We start from the raw sequence: 24,413 nt of genomic DNA on the forward strand, positions 1-24,413 counted from the left end.
CAAACACAAAAATGTTTCAGGTGAAATGCATCTTTCAAAATGAAAATTAATAATTACAAAAACCCAAAACCTTGAAAGATGAAAGAACCTCAGCAATTTATTTCAATAGATAATTATCCTCACTCTTGAAAATCCACAGGTTAAAGTTTGAATTTGTCTAGTTTCAGGCTCTTGACACTGTTTTGTTATGCTTTTGTGTACAAAATCGAGGAACTTTCCACTGCCAGAAGTCATCCTTTTAATGATTTAGGCCATGGACAAGGCACAACACTTTATATTGATATTCTCTGAGTAGATGGAGATGCTTTACTGAGTTGTGGCTGTAGGAATTTTTGACGATTATTCAAAACGTAGATAATCATAAAGAGAAAATCCTGGGATATCAAATACAGGGTAAAAAAAAATAATTCAGTGAAGACTGTATTCCCTTTTATAAGGTGCATAATCTATTGCATACTATAGTAAGCACATCAGCAGGGTGTTGACTTTTTTTATAAACTGAAGTAGGTCAGAGCAGTGTAAGGGCCAGTTTTATATTTAGGAATAATGACAGAACCACCGAGACATGCTTTACAAACTGAATACAAGTATACTCTTATTCCTTTGGTTCCTAAATTGCTTTCTATAATCTTTCCCTCAGATCTGACGTAATGGATGCTAATGCCAAGGGGATTCTGTTAGTGATGTCTGGATCTTTGAAACAAACCTTGTTATGTCATGCTAAATGAAATTTTCCAGTTTCTCAAGCCAAGGCATTGGCTTTATTTGTTTTGTGAATGGAATCTCATCTGTAAAGACCTGGAAAAGCATAAAAGTCTAATCAATCCAGTGGAATAGAACAAAGTGGTCTTTACATAAATAGGAAATTAATTCTGGTATTCTACAAAGAGAAAGAGTAAGTTTGTAGACAAGATAATCTGAGTAGTATATTCATTTTTATTAGAATGATGGGACGGAAACATGTTGTAGAATATTAGTCTTACATGGAGTTACACAAATTTAAATAGGTTTTATCAATGCATAAAAAGACAGGTCAAAACAAACCCAGGAATTCGGAAAAGTATTAGACTATTGTGACAATCCCAGTGACCAAATGCAGCGCTGCTGTGAGAAGACACAACCCCATTAGTTCCGTGTGTGCAGTACAATGTTCCACTGCTGGAAAAAAGAACCTTGTGTATAATCTTTGGTTGGACTTGTAGCACACGTTAACATTTTAACACCAGTGACTCAAGGGTTCCAGACAAAGGCAGTATTTTATATCTGTTCAGTGTTCATACTAAGCAAAGCACAAATGGGCTGGGGTTTGTGCTACCTCGTTTTCTATACAAGAGTTCTACAGTTTCTGAGATAACATGAGATTTGATTTTCTTATTGATTTTTCAATTAAATAAAAGAATAAAGAAGCGTGAATCATTCCTGCAATTAGGCTCTGGCTGAGCAAATAATCATAATTGTTAAAGTGCATTAAATATGACCTGCAGCTGTTTGTTCTGGTGCAATAATCCTCTCAGCTCTGCTAGACCAAACAAAGGTGGGTGGATCAATAGTGCTTCACTCCAGGGGAAGAACAGCATGTCCAGGTCAGGAGGCACAACAGTCCCTTTTGTTGTGTCATAACTAAATAGTTGTCTTATGTGCACTGCAGTGATCATCTCAAATGCAGATGATGGGCACTGCAGTGATAATCTCAAAAGAAGAGCTCCATGTATTTGGGATCTCTGAGGCTATACCACTACCATGTCACTGATGGGATGCCACTTTTCTCTATACACCATGGACCTTACCTTGTGTTCATTCCCATCCTACAATAGCTTGGTATTAATGAAGTAAAAGAAAGCTCCTGTATACTTTGTCTTGACTCATTTATGTAGCCTGTTGTTGGCTGCACATCCTTTGCACTCACTTGCAGCTGATGAAAAGTCACCAGGTTACAGCACCTGCATAAATTCCAGGTGGAGAGGACAGCAGTCTGGGCCCTGGGATCTGAATGTGCAGAGGCAAGCCTAAAAGTAGTCCACTAGAGGAGCTCATTTTTGGGGGTGTAAGATGGATATATATTAGCCCTTTCGAGGGAAAAGGAACCCTAAAACCCAACCCAAATCCCATTTTGGCCTGCTATCCTGTCCCAGTTCTATTTCACATTATTATATGATACCTACCTTCGTCCTGCCATCTATGAAATGGATTTGCTCTTGTCTACTGACATGAACTGATGAACAGCTGCTGTATTTCACTGGTGTGTAAATGAACATCTATTTCCCTGCCTTCCCCAGCAATGCATTTTGGAACTTACAAAGTTAACAGTGTCTGCAGAGCACTCTGAAAGCCTTGCACAAAAGGCACTACAACTATGTAGAGAGCTACTGTCAATATTAGTGAATCACTTCAGCCATAAAGGGAAAACAGGTTTCCGGTTTAGAACAACAAACAAGCCACAGCAGTATTTACTGAGCTCTTTAAAGATAACAGCAGCTATATAAATGCTAAAAATTATTAAGGTATCTGTGTGAAAAGGTTACTTGCATGGTGAGAAACAGTATTGCAACTTTTGAGCCCATCTACAGGCAGAATAAGCACCTTTTGATTACAGGGAACCCAAAACTAAAACCAGCCCTCTCTTCAAAGGCTCCAAGAGTAAACAGATGCTCCCAGCAGGAAGGTTTCCATGCCTAAAAATCCTGTGTTGCTGAACAGTGACTTCGCAGAAGTTAGAGTCAACTTCAGCCTGAATGGGGCAGAGAGACTTTGCTGCCAGTTCTACACCATGGAGCTCCACACACACAGCCCGTGTGCCCTATCAGCCAGCTCTAGTGAGAGCGAGGAGGGAGTTAAAAGCCTCTCCTTTCAAGCTGTGCTAGCCCCATGTTTCAAATTTTGTTTAGAAGTAAGAAAAGCCAGACATAGCCCAATATCACTCAAAAAACCCAACAAAACAAAACAAAAAAAGAAAGAGGACTTGGTAACTGCATTCTCTCAGAAGGTCAGCAAGTGCTCTGTATGGGATGCAGCATCCCAGGTGTTCTTCACTCGTTGCCTGGGAGCTCCAGCTGTGGTGGCCAGCCACAGAGGCAGCTGGACACACAGCTTGAAAAGTCCTACTCTAAATGGAGAGGAGCAGACATGCATCTTCCCATGTACAGGGATAATTCAAGAAGAAGCTCTCTGCTGAGTAGCTGCCTCCTTTGGGGTGAGACCATGCTCACAACAAAATATGCCTGGCAGAAAGGAGAGGCCACCTACAGATACTGGACACCTGCATGTTGTTGTCTCAGCCTGTCTAATATTATTTATTGCTCACCCAGCATGACTACTGAAGACTTTCTAATGATTATCCTCCTCCTTTAGAACCGTGAAAGAGCTTTTAATCTTAAGAGTGTGGTTGTTCCTAGCTGTTGATCTGAAGAAATTTTAGGGAGAAAGATCAATATTGAGGCCAGGCTGCCTAGAGTCCCTCTAGCATTCTCCAAAAAATTCTGTTCATCTTCAAGCCCCTGGGGGGTCCCAATAAAGCTATCCTCTCCAGTGTCCCTTGTTAAAGCAGTTAAGAGTACAGTCCCATGTAATGCTGTGCAGCTTGAAGCTCCTGATAAGGCTCTTGAAACTTCCACATGCTCAGTATTTTTTAGTTTATGCAGAACTTAAACCTGGATACAATAATCCTGTAAGCATCTTGCATAATTCTTTGGTTCTGCACCAGTTAATCTGCAAGTTTCTGTTAGGCACATTATTTTAATTTTAAAATACAGCAACATTAATTACATAAACAAATAGATATTTTCAGGTGTCTTCTTATACTGTTGGAAAACTTAAAAGTTTTCCAACTTCAAGTTTTCCAAAGCAAAGGTACTCCCACTCTGTTCTCTTCACCAGAACCCTGACTTCTTACCTAATGTACTCACACAACCAACTTCGTAATATATATGGCTAATATGCACTAAGTAAACTACATTAATTTGTGCCAGCTCACTAATAGGTTTTGGGTTTTGTTGTGGGTTTTTTTTTTTTTTATTTCAACTCACTGAAGCAAAAGCACAACAGTCCAGCTGAATCCTAGGCAGACATTTTTTATGCAGGGCATATTTTGTTTCCTTACAATCTTCTCTGTCTTCAACTTTTAAAGCCATTTTTCAGTAATTTGGCAAGGTTTGAAGGCAGGTGAAGTGCCCTGATTTATGTACTAACTTAACTCACTCTAAAATAATCTCAAATGTTTTTGGGGCTAAGAGGACACAGTATATACAGTTTACACTGCAAAAATGACTGGGGTTTATTGGGGTATTTTATAGCAATATGGTTGAAACAGCTCTTCACAAACCACCTACAATTTGCACTGCCTTCCCCACACAGGCACTAGTAGCATGTTTAAGCGTCTCAACCACAACAAAGGCCAAAATTACTGTTCAGAGTTCATTTTCCATGCCTGCCTTAATTAGTGGGCCTGTTCAAGTGTGGCTATGTGCAACCCTCTCACCAGCTGCTGAACACCTGTACACTGTGCACTTCTGCCTTAACTCCTGTTACAGACCCGGGGAACAAGTGCATTGCATAGTGGTTGTGGGTACTAAATCATAGTGTCATATATATGTGTGGGAGGAACATACATATACCACTTGTGGAGCATCTGTGCTGCTGTGCCCGGCAGCTACATTTCTGATGTACTTGCGCCAGTCAATTATATGCCCTGATTGGTTAGCTCAGGACCTGGTCCTCCCCTGCCCACAGAAATGCATGTACATAGCCTGTAGGGTTGGGGATGGGTCCACACAGCACTGCGTACGCATTGCAAAATACTATCAACTGCTCGGCTGGGTCTCTGTTGCTGGACAGACTGACAGAACAAGGTGCTACAGCTGAGGAGGACATCTTGCTTACTGTTTGGTCTGCAGCTTTTGGCACAATTTGTAATGCTCTGGATTTTTATGGAGCTTCATGTAGCAGCCAAAATTTTACCAAAGCCCTGGGCTGGCAGGAGGACTATTCCTGTTGGGATGTCACAGGTGGGAATCTCACCTCTAGGCCCATGCACACTTGGAGGTAGAGAGGAATGGTCTGAGCAGGCACTGCCAGCAAAGGGAGAGCAGCAGCACCATGGGGCTGCTCCAGGACTAGCTGCATCCAAACAGCTGCAAGGTCAGGGCATCCTTTTGGCACAAGGGCTGAGTGCTCCCGATCCACACATGTACCCCGAGGCACCCATTACGGGTGCACAGCCATGCCAGCATGGGGACCCATGTCTGAAACAGCAGGGATGCAGATGCTGAAGACACAAGGGAGCAAACATCAGCGCTGGGACCGGTGGGATCCTGGAGTACAGGCAGGGCTGCAGCGCAAACACAGCTCCCGGACCAAACCCTGCGCTCATCGCAGTCCTTCTGCATTCAGTGATGCCAGGCGGAGGCCCTGGTCTGTGGTAACCCCATGACAAGGGCCTCGTGTGTCCAGGAAGCGTGTACTGGAGAGGCTAATCAGTTCTGCAAACTGCTCCCACAAGCCCTTCTGGTTTACCATCACGTTGCTGTGGTCAGGGCACATCTCTGTCAAACCATCTGCTGGAGGGGTGCATTAGCTTTTCCTTTGCTTTTCCTTCATGCGGAGGAGTCGGAGTATGCGTTCATTTTGTGTTAGTTCTGCTGGCAGTTCATTTGCCTGGAACAAAAACCTTGAGGTTAGCAGAAATGAAAGAGTATTCTCAAAATGTGGTTTAAAAGCATTAAACTCTAAAGAAGATGGTACTAGGCATCACAACCACATGCTTACTCCAGCATTGTCTCCACCACTGTTGGAGGTCTCTTAAGAAACCACCTTTCAGTGTGCGAGTCTTACTTAAGTCTTCAAAAATATCCCACCGTGGGATTTGAATGGTTATCTTAATTTGTGCAGACTGTTCAGGCTACACGGTATCCCTTGGGCTCCCTATGCTTCTGCCATGGAAGTAATAGACAGCATAGCTGCTGATTTTTTGGTGGAGATGAGGCAGGTCTTTAAGTACACAAGTCCATAAGAATCCAAGGAAAGACTTTAATTGCTATGAAATAGTTAGTGCTATTCTGTAGGATCGGTAACAGAACATCAGAGTTTGGTCTTCTGTATTTGGTCTAGGTCCCTTTATGGTCTAGGACCCTTCCAACCCAAACCATTCTATGATTCTATGATTTATTGAATACAATTTTGGTAACATGAATATTTATAATGAAGCTGCTTCTGAAAATCAGTAATTCTGTCCTGCAAACGTACCCTGTTGTGCCAAATTGCATGTTATTAAAACAAACAAACAAAAATCACTAGGGGAGGTTACAGCCACAGATTTTCTTATACTGCACACCCTCTTGCTGCAAATCACCATCAGCAGCAGAAAAGTCTGGCATATGTTTTGGATGACAGTATCAAAACAAAATGCCTATTAAGACAAACTACTGCATGAGCGGCATTAACTCTGCTGCCATCAAGTGGATTTGTACAGAAATAACAGGCACAGATTTTGTATCAAATGAGAAAAACACTTGGAAGGTATGTGTTGGATTACTTGTGTTGCAAACTTTCATTCATCCAGTTATAAACCAGAACTAAATATCGGACCACCCATTCACAGCTTAATAAACCCAGATAGATATTAATTTCTAGTGGCAAATAGTTAATAAACATCAGCACAACTCAGAGGAAGCCATTTTCATGGAAAATATCAAACATGTGATGTTAAAACACCTTACAGAACAAAACCAAGATAAGATTTCTGCAAAAAAGTTGCTGTTATAAGAAGAATGTGAAAGTATCACAAAAAACTAACAGATCTTCAGTAAGAGGTAGGAAATATGCATGTAATCTGGGAATTTTTTGTATTAGCAATGCGTTGAATTCTAACCAAGTTTTGATATCAAAGGCACCCAGATACACATTTTATCTTGCTGCAAAAATATCCTCCTTATGCATCTGTATGGAGATATGAATATAACTTATGACTTATCAAAACAGTAATGGATTATTGTTTCCCTAAATTGCCACCTAGATTGCCCATGACTGTTTACAGTTAACTGTTTAACCTGTGGTGCTTGAGTGAGTGCATGGTTTGGTTATTCTCAGATTTCTGTAACTTCACAACAATGAGCATAACCAGTGGCACCGCCAGCACCCTTAGAGATGCTTGTCTGCAGAAATGAATGGACCAAACCATGGTGTTTCAGGAGGGGATCAACAGGCAACCATGAACTGTCACAGAAGCCACCTGTCACCTGTGGATTGTCACCACCTCTGTGGCACACCCAGCTCCACCACTGGGTGCTCCCCACCTGCTCCAGTCCCCAGATGGTGCACCAGGGCATACCTTGTTCCTCAGGCATGGGTCTGCTCCTGCTTCAAGAAGCAGTGCCACTGTCCTTGCATTGCCACTCAAGACGGCTGCGTGGAGAGCAGAGGTCCCATTCTAGAAAATACCAATGAAGATGTTTGTAGCATGCATGGGAAGAAATCAAAAGGCAGGGAAACAAAAACAGTTGCAAAGAACAAACTGGTGGTGAGATGCCGGCACAGGTTGCCCAGGGAAGCTGTGGATGTCCCCTCCCTGTTCAAGTGTTCAAGGCCAGGTTGGATGGGGCTTTGAGCAACCTGGTCTAGTGGGAGGTGTCCCTGCCCATGCAGGTGGGTTGGAACTAGATGATCTTTAAGGTGCTTTCCAACCCAAACCATTCTATGATTCTATGGTAAGAGGTCATCAAAGGTCTAGGTCTGATTTAGACAGGGTGCTGGCATGCTAGTGGGCTAAGAAGGAGGTGATTTCAAGTCCTTTAATCAAAATGAGAGCCAAGTTCACTTTACCATAGCAATATTTCTGTTTTAAAATTACACTTGTCAATAGATTAGAGGTAAAATGAAACAGTACTTGCTTCTGCCTGGCAATATCCGCCATTAGCAAGTGAAACAGAAGCACAAACAGTAACGGAAACCATCTGTGCATTTTATCTTCTTTCTCTGACGATTAATGGTCTCAATGTCAGACAGCTGAATGGTGATTATTTTTATGGCTGGCCTTTTGTCTGTGGCTGCAAACTGACAGTTCAAATAAATGTGGAAGCTCTTTTCATACTTGTAATGAACAACTAAGTTAAGGCCACCTGGATTTTCAAGTACATCAAAACTGCCAATTAGTTGCAGGCACCGACGCTATGAAAGCTTGTGATTTATAGGCACATAAAATTAGATCAGCTATTAAAAAGCACCTTCCAAATATCTATTATTTTTCAAGTCCATTTTTGAGTTTGAAGGAAAACAGAATCAAGTAGACAATCTGCTCACAACAAATCTCTTAGGATATCGTTTTGCTGACTAAGAGAAATAGAGGGCAGGGTATAATGCTAAAAATTGCAGCACTGAGAGCAATCCAGTTATTGTAGAAATAAAATTAGATGACAAAACCCAGAATTCCTTCTATGACACGATGTGCTTCCTCATTCCGAAAATTGTATTCACAATTTTGTTTGAAAAGATTCATTTGTATGTGGCATTAAAGGCTAAATAAGATTATTTAATTCTTCTCTTCACTTTTTTTGAGCTCACGGTTCTTACCGTCTTCCACTGGCACAGCCATAAATATCAGGTCTTTCATCAGACCCTTTGTCTTCTTGAGTTTCTGCCTGAAAATCTGTGTTTCACTACCAACCTTCAGCAGGCCAAGCGTGGGAGAGAATTTCAGCAACTCTTCTATCACATTGTTGTACCCTTTAATGGCAGCCTTCAGTAAAGCAGTTGTACCGTCCTTTGAAAGAGAAGAGAAGGCCAGTTCAGTTGCTACCAGTGCTTCACCTGCATCCCCCTTGGCTGGAGGGAAGCACCAGCTCTCCCCCACGCCCCTGAGAGGAGGGCTTCCTCCACTCATCGTCTTTGAGGAGGCACCTCCACAGCGTATGCTGCTGGTTTTAGGGCATCTGGAGGATTGTTCCTCTGTCAGGAGAAAACTTCAGGGTAAAATGAACCTGTGACATCATATATCATCTTTGCCTCTCATTAATGTGGGCATTGCCATTGCCTTATTCCAGACAGTCCCTCCAGGAAGCTGTCCCGGACATAACAGGGAAGAGGGAGCTCGTGGTGGGACTTTACAACCTGTCAAACAGGATGGACTCTGGGGTCACCAGGTCTCCAGGCAGCCTTGCGGCCCCCAAAAAAGCCGGGAGGCATTAAGCTGCAGGCAGAGGGCAGGAAGAAGCGCTACTCACGTCCCGCGCGGCGTCCCGCTCGGCGCCCCGCAGCAGCATTACCCGCACCACCTCACTGTGACCCATCTGCGACGCAATCCACAAGGGAGCCGTCCCATCCTGAACACACACACACACAAACAAACTGCTAGACTGCTATTGGTTTCACGTAAAGATCCTGTGCTCCCACAGGATCTGCCTACTGGAATGGACATACTTCGATTCCTCAGTTAAATCCTGCATCACAGACAGACTTATGCAGAGTTGCTTCCAAAAGCACAGGGCAGCTTGGGGTATCACATCAGAATGTCTCCAGTTGTGCAGTAGAGAGACCTTTAGCAGCTTCCTCTTGGCGTAGTTGGCCTGAAATGTGCATTGCTGTGTGAACAGTTCAAGCCCTGTTTGGTTTTACTAGCTGTGCCTAAAATACAGGGGGAAGTTTAAAAATGTAACAGCCAAAGGTATCCTGTGTACTTGGAAATCTAGGTGGCTGGATGTGACAGAAGATACAGCCAAATCTCATCATTCATGGGCAGATTCTGCAGCTGGGTCTCTGTACATAATGAGTGGAAGTTGTTTACCAAAGATAAGAAACACTATATGATCACCAACTTTGAATATTAAGTTACATTATCTACCCTCAGGGAACCTGGTAAAACAACTTGCCTTACAGTGACTGTATTTCACAAATTTTATCTTCAAGAACTCCACCAGAAAACAAGGCATTTATAAAGGAATCCAGCATGAAAAAGTCTGTTTTGGAAAAGCTGCCCTATGCAATCACTATTTGAACAGAAAACCTCAGAAAATAAAATGCACATTCAGAATAAGCTAAACTTTGTGGTGGATTTCCATCCCAAAGGCAAAGGTGAGTTGAAGCACTAGAAGTATTTTTCAGCTCAGTTAGAATTTAGTTTTGTGTAATTTCCTCCTTTTGCGCCTAAATGGCTTGATTCTCCAGACTACAGGAGGACTCCAGCAGTTTCGTGGTGCCAAACTGGTTCTCTTGGACCTTAACAAAAGGCTTTGCCAGTATGGACTTAAACATTAAAGTGAGGCCTCACACAGCAGGGTGCCTGCTCCCGCCTTGTTCCCCTCACCACTTTCAGCAGCCTGAAGACTTGGCAGGAAAAAGGAAGACAAAATATACTGAGGCTTCCAAAAGAGCCTTAATGAGGAGTTTCAGAAGAAAACAATCTTTTTACTTTAAACAAGGTATTTCCACCTTGATCAAAGAAGCAATCTCTCTCCTCACTGCCAGCTGAAGATTCATATGACTTGCTTGTGCAATCCAAAGAAACATTCTTGAACCAGTTCTCTGCCTTCTATGGGTTAGTGACTTAATCTTTTGAGAGGAACAGAAAAGTTATTTCTTCCTTTGGTATAACATTCTGGGCTTCCCTTTTTCTGATTCCATGAAAGAGCAAATGCACATCTTAAGACCTTCAGTCCTCTCAGATGTTGAGGAACACTTCCCTCACTCTTGCATCATTTCTCTATAAATTAACTCATTGAAATTAGTGACTGACCTCATTCTAGTATACATCCTCTTAATATAATGAGGGTCCTTTGTGATTCAAAAATCACAAAGGCTCTCTTGTATACAGAATATGTGATGTTAGTGTGATGGCAAAAACTTGTCTCTCTTCAATTTATAGCGTTTTCCCTACCAGTAAGTTGACACTTCGTATTTTTTTCTAATTTCCCCCCACTAGAGGGCTCTAGAAAATAGCAACAGGGGCACTGAAAAAGCCTATAGCACTTGGAAAATACCTGAAAGCAGCCTACACAATTTAATCTGCATGAAAAACCAGTACTGTGCAAATCCACGCTTCTGTGTGCACAAGATATGCAAGCACAAGGACGGCACGGGGAACACAGCAGCTTTCTTTTACTCTGACTGAAGTTTGTAAGAACAACTCTTTTTTTCAGGTATAAATTAAAAGGAGCAGAAGGAAATACAAATGTTGGGTAAGGTCATTATTACCAGTAATGGTCCGTAATAGTATTGCTGTTAGACATCTTCCCCAGCATCTCAATTATAGGTTAGGGGCAAAATTACATTGTGAGAAATAGTGACTGTCTTGGATGATTTAGCCTGAAGAGAAGCAAGATGATGAAGCTCATGGTGGGTTCCCATTGACTATTGTCACCTTCTCTTTCTGAAGCAAACAGCATCTAATAGGCAGGTTTATGCAAACATACATAATATTTATATGGAGTAGGTGAGATTTCTGTCCATTTTCATGTTGGTGAATGGTGCTGAAGAGCTACTACATTGTACTAAGAGGCTACATGAGAATTCCTGTATAGAGAGATATTAGGGCCTGGAGATGAGTCAAAAAGAATGTGAGAACAGGGAAATATCCAGTTCAAAAGCTACTTTCCTTGTCCGTCTGCTCACCCAGCAGACTGGAGACCATTACATTCCTAGAGCAATGTTACACAATGTTACACACCCCAAATGTTTTTAAGCTGTTCTTGTTTCTGTATACAATTACAAGCTAATACGTATAGACCACATCTTGTTATATCCAGCAGCCAACATAATTGGGCTGAAATTTCTGATGCTCTTTTTCTTATCCTATTAACTACTCACTTTGCTTTACAGCTTTGAAGTTCAAAGTTTGCTTCTGGAGTTTTAGAGAAGACCAGATTAGGGTATAAGGTAAAATACCCCTCAAATTCCCAGTAAGAACTTCCAGAGACAGAGAGCCCCTACTGTCAGGCTACTTGGCACCACCTCCTCCACTGTTCTGCCAATCTTGCACCACTACACCAGCTGATTTTTTGCTAATAAATAATTTCTTGCTCGTCCGAAGCCTGCACTTTATATAGGTTTACTGTTTTACATATATGTGCAATTGCATATCATGTGTTAATAAAAAAATATAATTTTCAGAGTATTTTGAATCTCAGACAGTCAGACTAAAGCCTGCTGGGAAACAGGCTGCCCAAACAGAGAGTAAAAGTCATTGTTAAATAATCTTCTTGCTTTGTTTTTGGGTTTGAGAAGCAAAGAAGCATCTCTAGGTTTCAGACACTGCTCCCAGCTCTGTCTAGACAAAAAGATGACAAAAAAATTCCTGTCCAGCTCCCCAGTATCAGAAAGAACAGAAGGTGGCTAAAATCCAACAGAAATGACATTGCCAGAGAAGAAACTCACCAGGAAGATTCAATATTTGGTCTTGGGAGAGCTGAGCTGAAGTGCCTGCACACCAACTGCAGCACCCTCTGAGATGCTCTATGGTGTCAGGAACACCCCTGTGGGACTGGAAGATGGGGCACGAGACTGAAGGGGAACTGGTATCTGCTGTAGCAGCAACAAGAGACATACAAGGCAGAGGGACACTCTCAGACATGTGAATTAAGTCCCCAAATTAGGAAAACCTGGATGCCATAAGGAAGGAGAAGCACAAACTCACACCTGTCACTCTGCAGCCCTATATTCAATGTCATATGGCTTACAAAAGCTTCCTACAGGAGCAAGAGCAATGTAGTTTGCAACTGACAGTAAGAGTCATCTGGCATCAGAACTGCCCCATCTAGAGCTGCATTCCTCATGACCAACATGCCACCTTCGAACAAAGTACGAATTTGTTTGTTAGTGAGAAAGAGACTGAAGTCCACCCGACCATTACTTTACTAATTAAACAGTAAAAATGTTCCATTTGTTAAGGAAATGTTTCAGATTACAGTGGGCCCAAGGACAAATGCCACGGACTTATCCAGGCATCATCTTAGCAGGGAAGCAAAGTAAGCCTGTCCTGCTGGAGATGAAACAGCCAGAAGGAACATCCACACAGTGAAGTCTTTGCCTCAACTAAGATTTAAAAATCCCCCATGAAAAACTGTGTTGTAGAAATTGGATTAGAGAGCTAAAAAAATACTGTCAGAAAGAATTAGCTGGAGAAGTATAATTATGGTTAGCAGAATGCTGTTTTTATGGCAACTTGGTGGAGCTAAATCTAAGGCTCTGCAACTTTGTTTTGACCCACTCAAAAGGCATTAATGCATACTTTGGTCTATCCCTCTACACTGGACTTTTAGACAGCATTAATTAACAGATTTTAACAACATTTCTTAATCTTAATCTTGGGAGCGAGGAGGCATACAAGGAACAACTAAAGTATCAGCCCAGGGAGTAGCTGCCAGCACAGCTCTGGTGTTGGAGAGGAGGGGGAAGAGGCAGCAGGAAAATTACTTAAGTTTGGCCACACAAAATGCTCTTTCAGTTTCTTTACACTACAGGAGTAGCAGGGAGCCTTATGCAGACCTGCAGATGCAGGCAGAAGTCATGTAAATCAATCTCTGCTTCCAGGCTATTATTTGTTAGGCTTTTTGGTGCACATGAAAGAAAATACTGAAAATACCTGGAAAACCTTGTCACATGCCACGTTGTCAACTGTTATTAAGAGTTCTCATATTCATTTGTTCTTGCCTGCTGATTTTTCACTTGTTGCAGTGATCACAGCCACCTGGCAGCCAATACATGACAGATTGCAAGGATAAGACCTTATCCCATCAATTTAAAATGTGCAGTGAAGACCCAGGACAGCTATGTTGCCTGCAGGGTTTCAGCAGACCACAGGGGAGGCTCTCTCAAAGCAGGCAAAGACTGCTGGGAAACCTTGTCTCTAACCAGACATCTCTAGGTGCTGGGAATAAAGCTGGCTGTGCAACTCCCACCTCTGGCTCATCAAAGCAGTGTCTACATGTGCTGTTTAAGCACAGATTTTAGAGTAAGAAACAGCTAAACAATTAAGGAATCCTGTTTTTGGAAACCAAGAGAGCTTTTGTATAAGTTTCTGTACAGCATGTATGTACCCCATTGTTAGTTTAACACCTAGGAGGTCTCTTGCACCCTTATCCAGCACCAGGATACGATGATGTAAGGTGGATCCAGCCCTTATTCCTCCTAGCAGGGACCTCTGAACCAGCCACAAATCTAGCTCATACATACCATTTAATGATCAAACAGCAGCCCCAATGGCTACAGAGAAGCTAATTTCATGCTTATGGTTGCCACTGGTTGCGTGTATTTGCAGGATCAGGCTCACTAGAGTAACTAGCTGGAAATGGGGACAGCAAGGCTTTCCACATGTATCAAGGACTTCCAGAGAAGAAGGTGATCTAGATGATCTTTAAGGTTCGTTCCAACCCAAGTCATTCTATGATTCTATGATTCATGCTTGAGTTTTAGAATGCACAGGGATGAGACAATGTAAAACTAAAAAAAAAAAAAAAAAAAGTAAAACTAAAAGTAAAAGCTTTTGTTAAAGACCAGCATCAACACCAAAGCCACACTACTGAAGGTGTGGTGATTTCAATATGCCAATTTTAGTACTGTCTCCCACCATAGTTCCCAGATTTTCAAAAGCTCTTCTAAGCATTTCCCAAAGAATACAGGGATGTGAAAGGCTGTGTAGACCTTCACAAGGAACTTGGTACAACAGAAGCAGATCAGTAGTTTCAAGAAGTAGTCCAAGGTCCTCACATCAAGATTATATACTGCTGGAGGGTTTTATTTTGCTTTAGTTTGGTCCCTGGCCCAAACATGCACATGGTTCAAATCTGTTCAAAGGATCAGTCAGCCGTTTGATCTGCTTTCAGGTGTAAGTGCAACTGGTATAGCAGACCTTGAGCAGAGCTTCCAGTTTCACTTCTTCCCGAAGCAATCTAGTTTGCATACAAGCAGAAATGACTGGGGTATTGGCTTCAAGCCACATTACCAGTCTGAACCAAAAGACAAATGCAGGCACAGCCACAATCTGCCTTCCAGAGAAAACACCTCCATGGGAACCTGACGCCCAAAAAAAATTCCAATGTTGATTCAAAACTTTAAAAACATTAGACCCCAGCTCTGCCCTGAAGAGTTGAGCTTACCTGCCGTGGCTGGTTAACCTTTGCTCCCGAGGAAAGCAGCAATCGGATGACGTCCAGATAGCCTCCTTGTGCCGCCAGAAAAATTGCAGAGGCTCCATCCTAAGAACAAATACATGCAACATTCCACACAAAATCAAACCAAACTGAATCAGGTTAGTGTTCTTAAGCCTTTACACCATGTAACAGCCCATATACAGCCATGCTCAAGAAATAATTACCAAAATCCAAAGTCTAGTTTAATGAAACCTTAAGGTGACCTTTTCATTCAGTATGCACAAGTACTGGCTCCCACCATATATCAAACAGAGCATTAAATCCTGGGTCTGGAATACTAAGAGTCTATTTCATTCAAGCATTGATCTACTTAAGTAGAAGTTCATTCCTGTAAAGCAATAAAGGTCCATTTCACCTTTATATATTCATGCAGAAGGGTTCTACTACATAGAGACATGGTGAAAACATGTTCAAGTCCTTTGCAAGGCTGAAGACTCCAGCACTGAAGTCCACCCTTGAGGCTGAAGGAGGAAGTACTGTGCCATACTACTGTGCCACCCCAGCAGCTACCATGCCTCTGCTCTGGCACATCTGGCAGAAGAGTCTTCACTTGTACTACCACAATGTAAAAATAGCACATGCAAGACAGTTTCTCTCGTAGCCCTATCATAAACCAACATTTTCCTGCAAAAACCTTGTTAAAGAGCAAATGGTGAACAAATATGGGATTTTGTTTTCCCTCAACATTTCTTTCATGTGCAGATGTTCTTCGAATTTGACTCCACAGAAACTTCTTCCTTAGGCAAAAATTTTAGAAGTCATATTTCATTAAGGTTTTTTTTTTGATGTAAAATTTTCAAACAGCGTTATAATGCATCCAACCAACTGGAAGTGGAAATCTGCACTGAGCTTGGGACAGGTGTTTACCCATCCTATATCCACAGCACTCAGCACAGAGCATGCTAAGGCAAGTGTTCCCAGGAGGTGAGACTCTTTTAGTTTAAGCAGAGACATGAATGAACCCCTTAATTGCATCTCAGATGTGCAAGTTCACATCTCAGGCCAACTCCTGCATATACTTATCACCAAACACAGGACATTTTAATGGAACCCTGTTGCTGACCTTGTTGGCATATGTGTTGGGAACAAATGCTGCTGTCTGCTAGGAGATACTGCTTAGCTGCTCCTCTTCCTGCAAAACTCAGCACAGATTTAGTGAAGCATGAGCTGAATGTAGTGCCCCAGGGACTGAATTTGGAACATTTGACCTTGATTTCAAGACAAATGTCCTGGTAAACAGGAGAGGTGTCTGCTAGCACTACAAATGCACACCCCTGGGCTCTCTGAGGGGCTGTTTTCTCTGGTTCCTATGCAAATTTAAGAAACAGGGTGATAGAATCAGGTCCTTTTCAGTGACAAGTATAGTGAGAGCACTTGCATTTAGAAAGTAAACAAGGTTGTGTAATCATAGAATCATAGAATGGTTTGAGTTGGAAGGAACCTTAAAGATCACCTAGTTCCAACCCTCCTGCATGGGCAGGGACACCTCCCACTAGATCAGGTTGCTCAAAGCCCCATCCAGCCTGGCCTTTTAACACTTCCAGGGATCAAGCTTCCACAGCTTCCCTGGGCAACCTGTGTCAGTGTCTCACCACCCTCACAGTAAAGAATTTCCTCCTAGTGTCTAACCTGAATCTCCCCTCTTCCAGTTTCGATCCATTTTGTCTTGACCTCTCACTACAAGCCCCTGTAAAAAGTCCCTCCAGCCCACAGATCATCTTCATGGTCATTCTCTGGACTTACTCCAGGAGCCTCATGTCCTTCTTATTTTGGGGGCTCCAGAATTGGACACAGTACTCCAGGTGGGGTCTAACAAGAGCTGAGTAAAGGGGGAGAACCACCTCCCATGACCAGCAACCTACACTTCTTCTGATGCAGCCCAGGTCAGCGTTGGCTTTCTGGGCTGCAATGGCACATGGCCAGCTCATGTTGAGCTTCTCATCCATCATCACTCTCAAGTCCTTCTCCTCTGGACTGTAATGTTAAAAGAGCTCTTTATTGTGGCATCAATCAAGATGGAGAACCTTTGGTTCCCTATCACCCAACCATTAAAATAATTACTAGTTTTTTCTACTTTGTTTGAGGTTTGAGGCTATTAACATATTTCTACAAGAAATACTATTTAGTTAGGGTATTCTCTCCTCCTCTACCCCATACATGAGTCAATTTAAGATTAAAACATCTGTCTTGATGGTTGTGTGAGGACTTGCATGCTTGAAATTCCTCTCATTCGGTCACCTGCCAGTGAAAGTGACAGCCAGATACCACTCTGCAAACGCAGCTTGGCAATGTTCCACAAAAGGAGCCAGGCTAATACTTGTTTTCAAGAAATTGTGCTCTTATTAAGCAACTATTTCTGACAGGTATTGCCCAATGGCTGTGAGCAATGAAAATAATTCTCTAAATCCAATTGCAAATATTGCTCACTTCCAGGAGAGACAAGAAGGAAGTTATTTTACTGCCTTCACTTCTAGGTAAGTGTCTGCAGGTGTGGCAGCATGGCTATTTTTAAACCAAGTAGTAACCTCTGAGATTACCGTGCAGAGAGCTGAATCACTGCCCTTAGATTACACAGGCAATTGCTAATTGCACAGCAGCGGGGGTGGAAAAACCCTCTATAAATTTGGGTTGAGGGAACCATGGATCTTCACTGTGACCAGGGTACAGCTCCCAGGGTGCTGGTGGCTTCTGCAGTCACCAACCCTCAGTTCCCACTCCCACCTGTGGGAGCTGAGAGTGCAACAGCATCCTGCAGATCCAAAGCCCACGGAAACGGCTGAAAATACTTGTATATCCCTGGGGAACAGCTTCCCCTTTGTCAGTCTTGAGTGCCCTGGGGTAGCAAAGACTGGTGGGAAGCAGAGGGAAAATCTGCCACTTGTTTCTGTTGAATGCTGAAGAGCTCAATTTGTGTCTGTGTTGGAGTAAATAAAATCCAGTCCTTCATTGGCTAAATCTAGCTTTCTGAAAAGTCAACTCAATGTCAGCTTTTTTAACCATTCTTTGCCCAGAACACTGACAAGCTAGAGATGCATAAATACCAATTAACACAATTGTAACTGGTATTTTTATAAGATTCTATAGGTATTTAAAGATTTAAACTTTCACTACTCTTTCTGGCGGAAAAACCCCACCTGATTAACTGATTCTCCAGGACCTCAAGGGCTTTATAGCTATTCACTCTTCTGTCTGTGATGCAAATCATTGTAGAACATGACGTGGTCTTTTGCTTAATGCTAATGGATAGCACAAATCTGAACCAGATTTAGTACATATACTTCATGCAGATAACAAACCAAAAGGCAGCCAAAAACTTCTCATTTAGTGCTACTTCTCCCAGGATCATGGAAAGCAGGCAGTTAACAAACTTCACATCTTAGGAGAGCAGATTACTACAAAACCGCAATGTCTGGCAAATGCTCCTCTCTGCTGGGCAGAGAGTATCCTCTGCTGTCCAACCAACAGCACATTTGTTCCACCACCAGTGTTGTCAACATTATCTGGGTCAAGTAACTCACATAAAGTTGATCGTGAATGTTGGCACCGTGCTTCAACAGTGTTTCCACTACTTTTGCATGCCCGTACTGAGAAGCAGCTAGAAGAGCAGTACCTCCTTCCTGTGAGAAGGCAAAGAACAAGTACAGTCAGCTGAGAGGGCATGTGCTGGACTGAACATTACGATTAGAAAAAAAAACACCACAAATGTTAATGCTTTTCAGAATTTGGCTCACAGCAGTTCTGCAGTGAGTAGCTACTGAATTTTCTGTGATTCGGCTACCAAGTCTTGCCACATAAAATCTTTAAACTTGGCTCTGTCACTATAAACATTTTTCTCCTGAGTTTTTTTTAGTGAGGGACAGGAACTAAGAAAATTATGCTTTTTGTTCTTTGTCTTCTGTCTTCCCACTAGAAGCTTTGTTCCCTTAACAACTCCAAGCTGTCCCATGTCTCCTTCCTTTACAGTCAAATCCCCCAACCCTGTCAAGCTCTTCCACCTATTGAAGGACAACACACCTTCCCATGCTCCAAAGCCTACTGATCATCTGCTCTTCTTTGGCCAGGACCTCATGCCCCATCGTGTCCTGCATCTCACCTGTGTATTGCTGGCCTGAAGAAGAGTAGGGAGGATGCATTTTAAAACATGCTTAGCTAACTGTGGAAGTGAAAATCAGACCAAACCCATCAGTGAAAGCCCCATTACTTCTGCCAAAGAAGTGACCCCTGCAGTTGGGATCAATCCCAGGCAGTTATAGTTGCTGCACATCACCACTAAATGGAGACCTAGACACATGCATCAAATCCTGCTTGTACAAACGCTCCCTTGGGAACCCGCTAAGAAGGGAAACACCTCCATATGGCTGACAGTTGACTCCAAGCCAGCTGAAACAACTGAGACAGCAAATGTGGGTCTTGCCATCCTACGTGCACTGTGCCCCACTCATAAATTACCATTATTTCTGCTACTGATATGGAGAGGAACTTCTTATCTTCTGCCTGGGTTGGAACCATGCCATTGTGCAAGGATGATGCACACTCCAAGTCATCCACACCAGAATCCTTCTCTCTCCTTCCTTGCCTTCTCCTGGTCTCAAGCCTCTCCTCCACAAGATAAGCTATCTAAAGTATTTCAGATAAACGGTTTCTAGACCTGTTATTAATGTGGGCAAAATATTGTGTTTTCCCTCAGTCTTGCTGTATGAAACAGCTCCAAAGTTTTGTCTGAAATTTTCCACACAGACAGATATCCACAAGAGAAGTTACAGCTTGAATGACCAAATGGATCTTTTATAATGGGAAGTGCCAATCAAATGTATTAATCTGTAGTGTTATTTCATGCTTATAATAACCTCACAAAAACACAAGCTCTGACTTGTGTTGACTGAACTAATCCACAGGGACTGCCTATAGCTAATCTCATAACCTCACATTCACCCTTCCTCCCTACAACATTGAAAACCAAACAAGACTTGAGTGTCAGCAAAGTCACAGTGAAGCTGTTATATGACAATCTAAGAATTGCATATTAATTCTGGATTATTTGAGTAAATATAGAGTGTAATCAGGTCAGTGGAGTTAAGTTACTTTGTAGCTAAAATGAGTCATTAGACTTTCCTGTCAAATTAAACTACCCTAATTTAATAAGAACTGCTGGAACAAAACACAAAAGCAATCACAATGGTTCCTGGCTTAAAAATCACCTTATACACACTTAAAAAACAATGGCAAAAGCTAATAGCTTTATGAAGCATATTTCCTGTCTCCAACTGGCTGAAAACCACTTTGCTCGAGTAGTGAGTTACCAGATCAAAGGGCTACAAACAAAAACCTCAAACATTTTAAAAGACTCTTTCCCTGAAGCAAAGAGAGAGAGAAAGGTTAGTGAGTTAAGAAGATAAGCTGTGCTATCCAGATTGGAGGTCCTCTGTGGAAAGGCAGGGAAGAACCATTTCTAGGAAGCTTAGAAGTACTGAGGTTCCCTGTATGGAGGGTAAATAGGTGTGCTCATTTAGCTGCATATGGGAATAGTTTGTTAATTATTGCTTTACAGTCTGTTTTTTGCTCTCTAAAATGCTTGTGTTCTCAACAGACTCCTGTTATTTTAGGAAGACTGGGTATTAACATAATTTCTCAACATAATTCCTGGTGGGAACCAAACTACAGGTCCCAAATAAAAGGCAGGCCTGCAAAGCTCATGGCAGTTAGCACAGCGGAGCTGAAGCCCAGCGCGTGGAGTCCAGCTCCGTGATTCCCCCTGGGAGATGTCACGGCTTGAGGTTTAAGAAGGGAGACACCTCTCACAGAGTCCAGGGATCAGAAAAAAGCTTTGGGTAGTCCCCAGCTGTAGCTGCCCACCCTGAATCAAATATTTACCAGGCCAGAGAGGACTGAGTAGCAGCTTCCTGGCTCAAAGGTCTGGTCCTTGATCAGGAAGAAAACTGGGCTGTAAGACCTGCTCTACTGTATCTCCTATGAAACTGAATACATTCAAAAGAGGAGAGTGAGATCCATTTGAATGCTCTGATACAGAGATAGGTCTTGCTGCAAGAGAAGGGAATTTGGGACCAGAAATACTTTTCACTGAAAGACCATGTGTTAAGACAGCACTCAGTTAAATTGAGTAATTGGCAGCATGAAGGTCTATGGTTTCTTAGGTGGAAAAACTCAGCATTCTCCCACCCCTATTGAGCTTCTGTCTTGCTTTCTCTTATTCTTCCTTCCCTTTTTGCCAGTGTAAGATCCTTTCTTCCAGCAAGTTCTAGCTGGAGACTTCCATGTTTGCAGGCTATTGCAAAAGCAGATGAGTTATGAAAAAAAAATATAAAGAAATAGTAAGTGACAGAGTTTTAAAATCCCTTTCAGCCATGTGATTCCCTTCTTTCCTTTTTGGCCTCAGCTGAGACAAATAAAAAGCTGAAGCAGCATCTTTGGTACTGGCAAGCCTCCTGGAAACTCTGAGCTGGGCAGCAAGCGGGAGTAGGGACACACGAGGCAACCAGAGAGGCACTTCTGGGGCAATCGCCCTTCTGCAGCGTGCAGGAGGCCAGTGCTGCAGCTGAGAGAAGGCACAATGCCTCAGGTTTATTTCTGTTCATATCCTGTTTTCCTGACACTATGCAGCTTCCATTAATCCTTCAGTGCAAACCCTTCCAGCTCAGAAAGCTCTCTCAGCTACCTCTGCAATTCCTCCTCTGAAACCTTTTTTCTTACCCACAAAAAGTCTGTCCTCCCTTCTGGCAGCACACACAGCAGCTTCATCTCCCATGTAAGCACTTGGAAACAGCAGCCTGATGAGACCACACTACCTGGTGTAGACTTCCCTGTCCATCTGCCTACCTCTTCTTTCACCTCTGCCACCATTGCCTGAATTAAGCCATCACCTTAGAATTAAGCAGTGTTTTATCATCTCTGAAATACGATACAGGGGAGTGGAACTGATCATCTGCAATCACCACCTGCTGACAAGTAGCCTCTGACATACCATCCAACCTGCAGTATTGCCTGGAAAACATGCCACCATACAAAGCCTTTTAAGAACCCACATGCTTATAACATGTCACAGAGTAAGAAAAAAGAACATGTTTCAACTTATGATGCATATTTCTAAGGATGCCAGATTGGGACAGTGCAGAATAATGTTACTGAATAATATGCATTTTACAATAAATAGGTAATAGCCTCTAATAGTAGTACTTACTCTCTTTAAAACATCAGCAACTATTGCTACTTTTTATACTATTTAGAATGCTTGCTTTGCCTGTCTTAGTGAACACCAACTCTAATGATAAAAGGAATAACAAGAATTTAATGTGTATATTAAGATAGTTCTCAAGCCATCTCAAATATGAGTAATTACAGTTTACAGAGAAGTACATGAAAAAGATGATCTAGGGATTTGCATTTCCTTGCTTTAACATCTCTGTTTCCTAGGATAAATTTGGTTTCTTATTTCAATTCCACATCTTCATTAACAACAGAAAGTTCTTTGCATATGGATTGATTTTGCACTGCCCTTTAAAAACAGACTGGATCAGCTTTATCTTTTCCAGCTCTGCTCCCAACTGAGTGTCTTAATTGGAAAATGCCTTCTCTATGACCTGAAAAGACATATCTCATCAAATACGTTGTTTCTGGGGTTTTGGGGGGTGGGGATGGAGGACCCTGTCATTTTAGTAGCCTGTTAACAGAACGATGATCTGATAGAATAATTCCAAGCTGTGAAAACCACATTATTAAACCAGAAAATTGAATTAATAAAAAACATGCTAGGAGGCCAATGGAAGATGTGCTCTGTAAAGGCAGTACATTCTCACTGGTGCCTCCTGCTCAAGTGCACACTGTGGCACTAAGTACAAGTTTGTTTCCCACCCTGCCTCAGTCTAAAAATTCAAGAGCTGTAAGTATTTGGATTCCTGTGTCTAGATCCTCATTTTGGTAGAGCTGCAGTCCCCAGGCAAGGAATGAGTGAAAGAATGAACATGGCAATTTCCAGGACAGGTCTCAGCACCAATGATGAATCTAGCAAAGCCTTCATACTATATTACTCAGAGACAGAAGATCCTGTCAGCAAAGAGAGCATGGACATGACAGCTAACAACTTGTTAACCAGTGTCACTTTCAGCTTGCACAGACTAATTTTAACTCGGCCATCCTTTGTTCAGCTTTGAAGAGCCTTTTCAGACACTGCAGCTTGTGCCATACTGTGAGTGCTGAAGTGACCAACACACCCATTGAAGAGGTGATGAGAAAAGGAGGGGGTGCTTGGACAGGCACATGTGATGCTGCTGGAAAACAGCCTCACATACCCATCACACACCAGTTTGCCGTGTTGTGTCCTGTGGGAGCTGGTGTTGTCTTACAACCAGCTTGACTGGAGGTGGAAGAAAAACTGTGGCCTGGAGAGGAAGAGCAACCTGCAGCTTAAAGGATACTTAGGACTGGCACATCAGCCAAGTCAGGTCTGAACTCACAAGAGGAGGCAGGCAGGAATATGGGGGCTGGGAGCTAAGTTTCAAGGTGACAAACAGTAGATCCCAAACTTGCATTTGCCCAAAGATGGAAGCCATTAGGCGCAGATGAATGCAGAAATATTTTCTATTTAGATCTTTACTCCCTTTTATCTGCCCAAGTAATGTATATCAACATATTTTGTATGCTTCATGAAAGATCTTATACTGTCATGAAGGATCAGACAATTTCAAGCCTGCTGTTCACTTCGGCCAAATCTTGGCCCTTTCACAAGCTGTGGAAAGTTTTGGTGAAAACGTAACTGTCCCTCTGGACAGAATAAGGTCCTCAGCCCTTGTCTTCTTAGCAAGTTTCCTGTATTCACCACTTACCATCCCTCTGCAAACACACTGCCCAATTGCTGACCTGCAGTGAGTAATCCAGGCTCTTCCTATGCCTGGAACACCTTTGCTCCTTCAGCATGACTTTGTGGGGTTTTTCTAGGTCAGGTGACTCAAAGGACAGTGTAAATTAATTCACCCGATTGTACACAGCTGAAAGAAAGAGACTATAACCCTTCTGAATCTTGCTAAGCCTCATCTATCCTCTGAAATAAAAGATTAAGAAGCAACCCTTATTTTAATGTGCAGCTTCTCTCAGTGACTCTGTCCCATGTGAGATTATACAGCACTTTAAAATCCAGCTGTTGTATTTAACATTGCAACCTCCCACATTGCCAAGTTTCACAGCTGCACTGCATGCTGTGTTAAACAGCCGTAATTTCAGTCATGTCTTTAAATGTACTGATTGCTGTTGTAGTCAGTTGCTCACCACAAGCAT

General features: G+C 42.4%; 1 protein-coding gene across 3 annotated transcripts in view; it reads right to left on the bottom strand.

Moving 5' to 3' along the window:
• Positions 1–918: 918 nt before the first annotated feature.
• The window catches only part of ANKRD29 (ankyrin repeat domain 29), a 34,149-nt gene continuing 10,654 nt past the window's right edge, over positions 919–24,413 (bottom strand). For 2 of the 3 annotated variants that reach the window (XM_051612145.1, XM_051612143.1), the window contains 6 exons: positions 18,647–18,745; positions 15,075–15,173; positions 9,210–9,308; positions 8,654–8,749; positions 7,322–7,420; positions 919–5,649 (listed from right to left, as the gene is read on the bottom strand). In XM_051612145.1, coding sequence (XP_051468105.1) covers positions 5,566–5,649; positions 7,322–7,420; positions 8,654–8,749; positions 9,210–9,308; positions 15,075–15,173; positions 18,647–18,745 — 576 coding nt within the window. In that variant the 3' untranslated portion in view covers positions 919–5,565. Of the gene's footprint in view, positions 5,650–7,321; positions 7,421–8,559; positions 8,750–9,209; positions 9,309–15,074; positions 15,174–18,646; positions 18,746–24,413 lie in introns of all 3 variants that reach the window. The other variant, XM_051612144.1, reaches the window with a different exon arrangement.

Source organism: Apus apus, chromosome 2 (genome assembly GCF_020740795.1).
Source record: "Apus apus isolate bApuApu2 chromosome 2, bApuApu2.pri.cur, whole genome shotgun sequence".
NCBI classification, from domain to species: Eukaryota; Metazoa; Chordata; class Aves; order Apodiformes; family Apodidae; genus Apus; species Apus apus.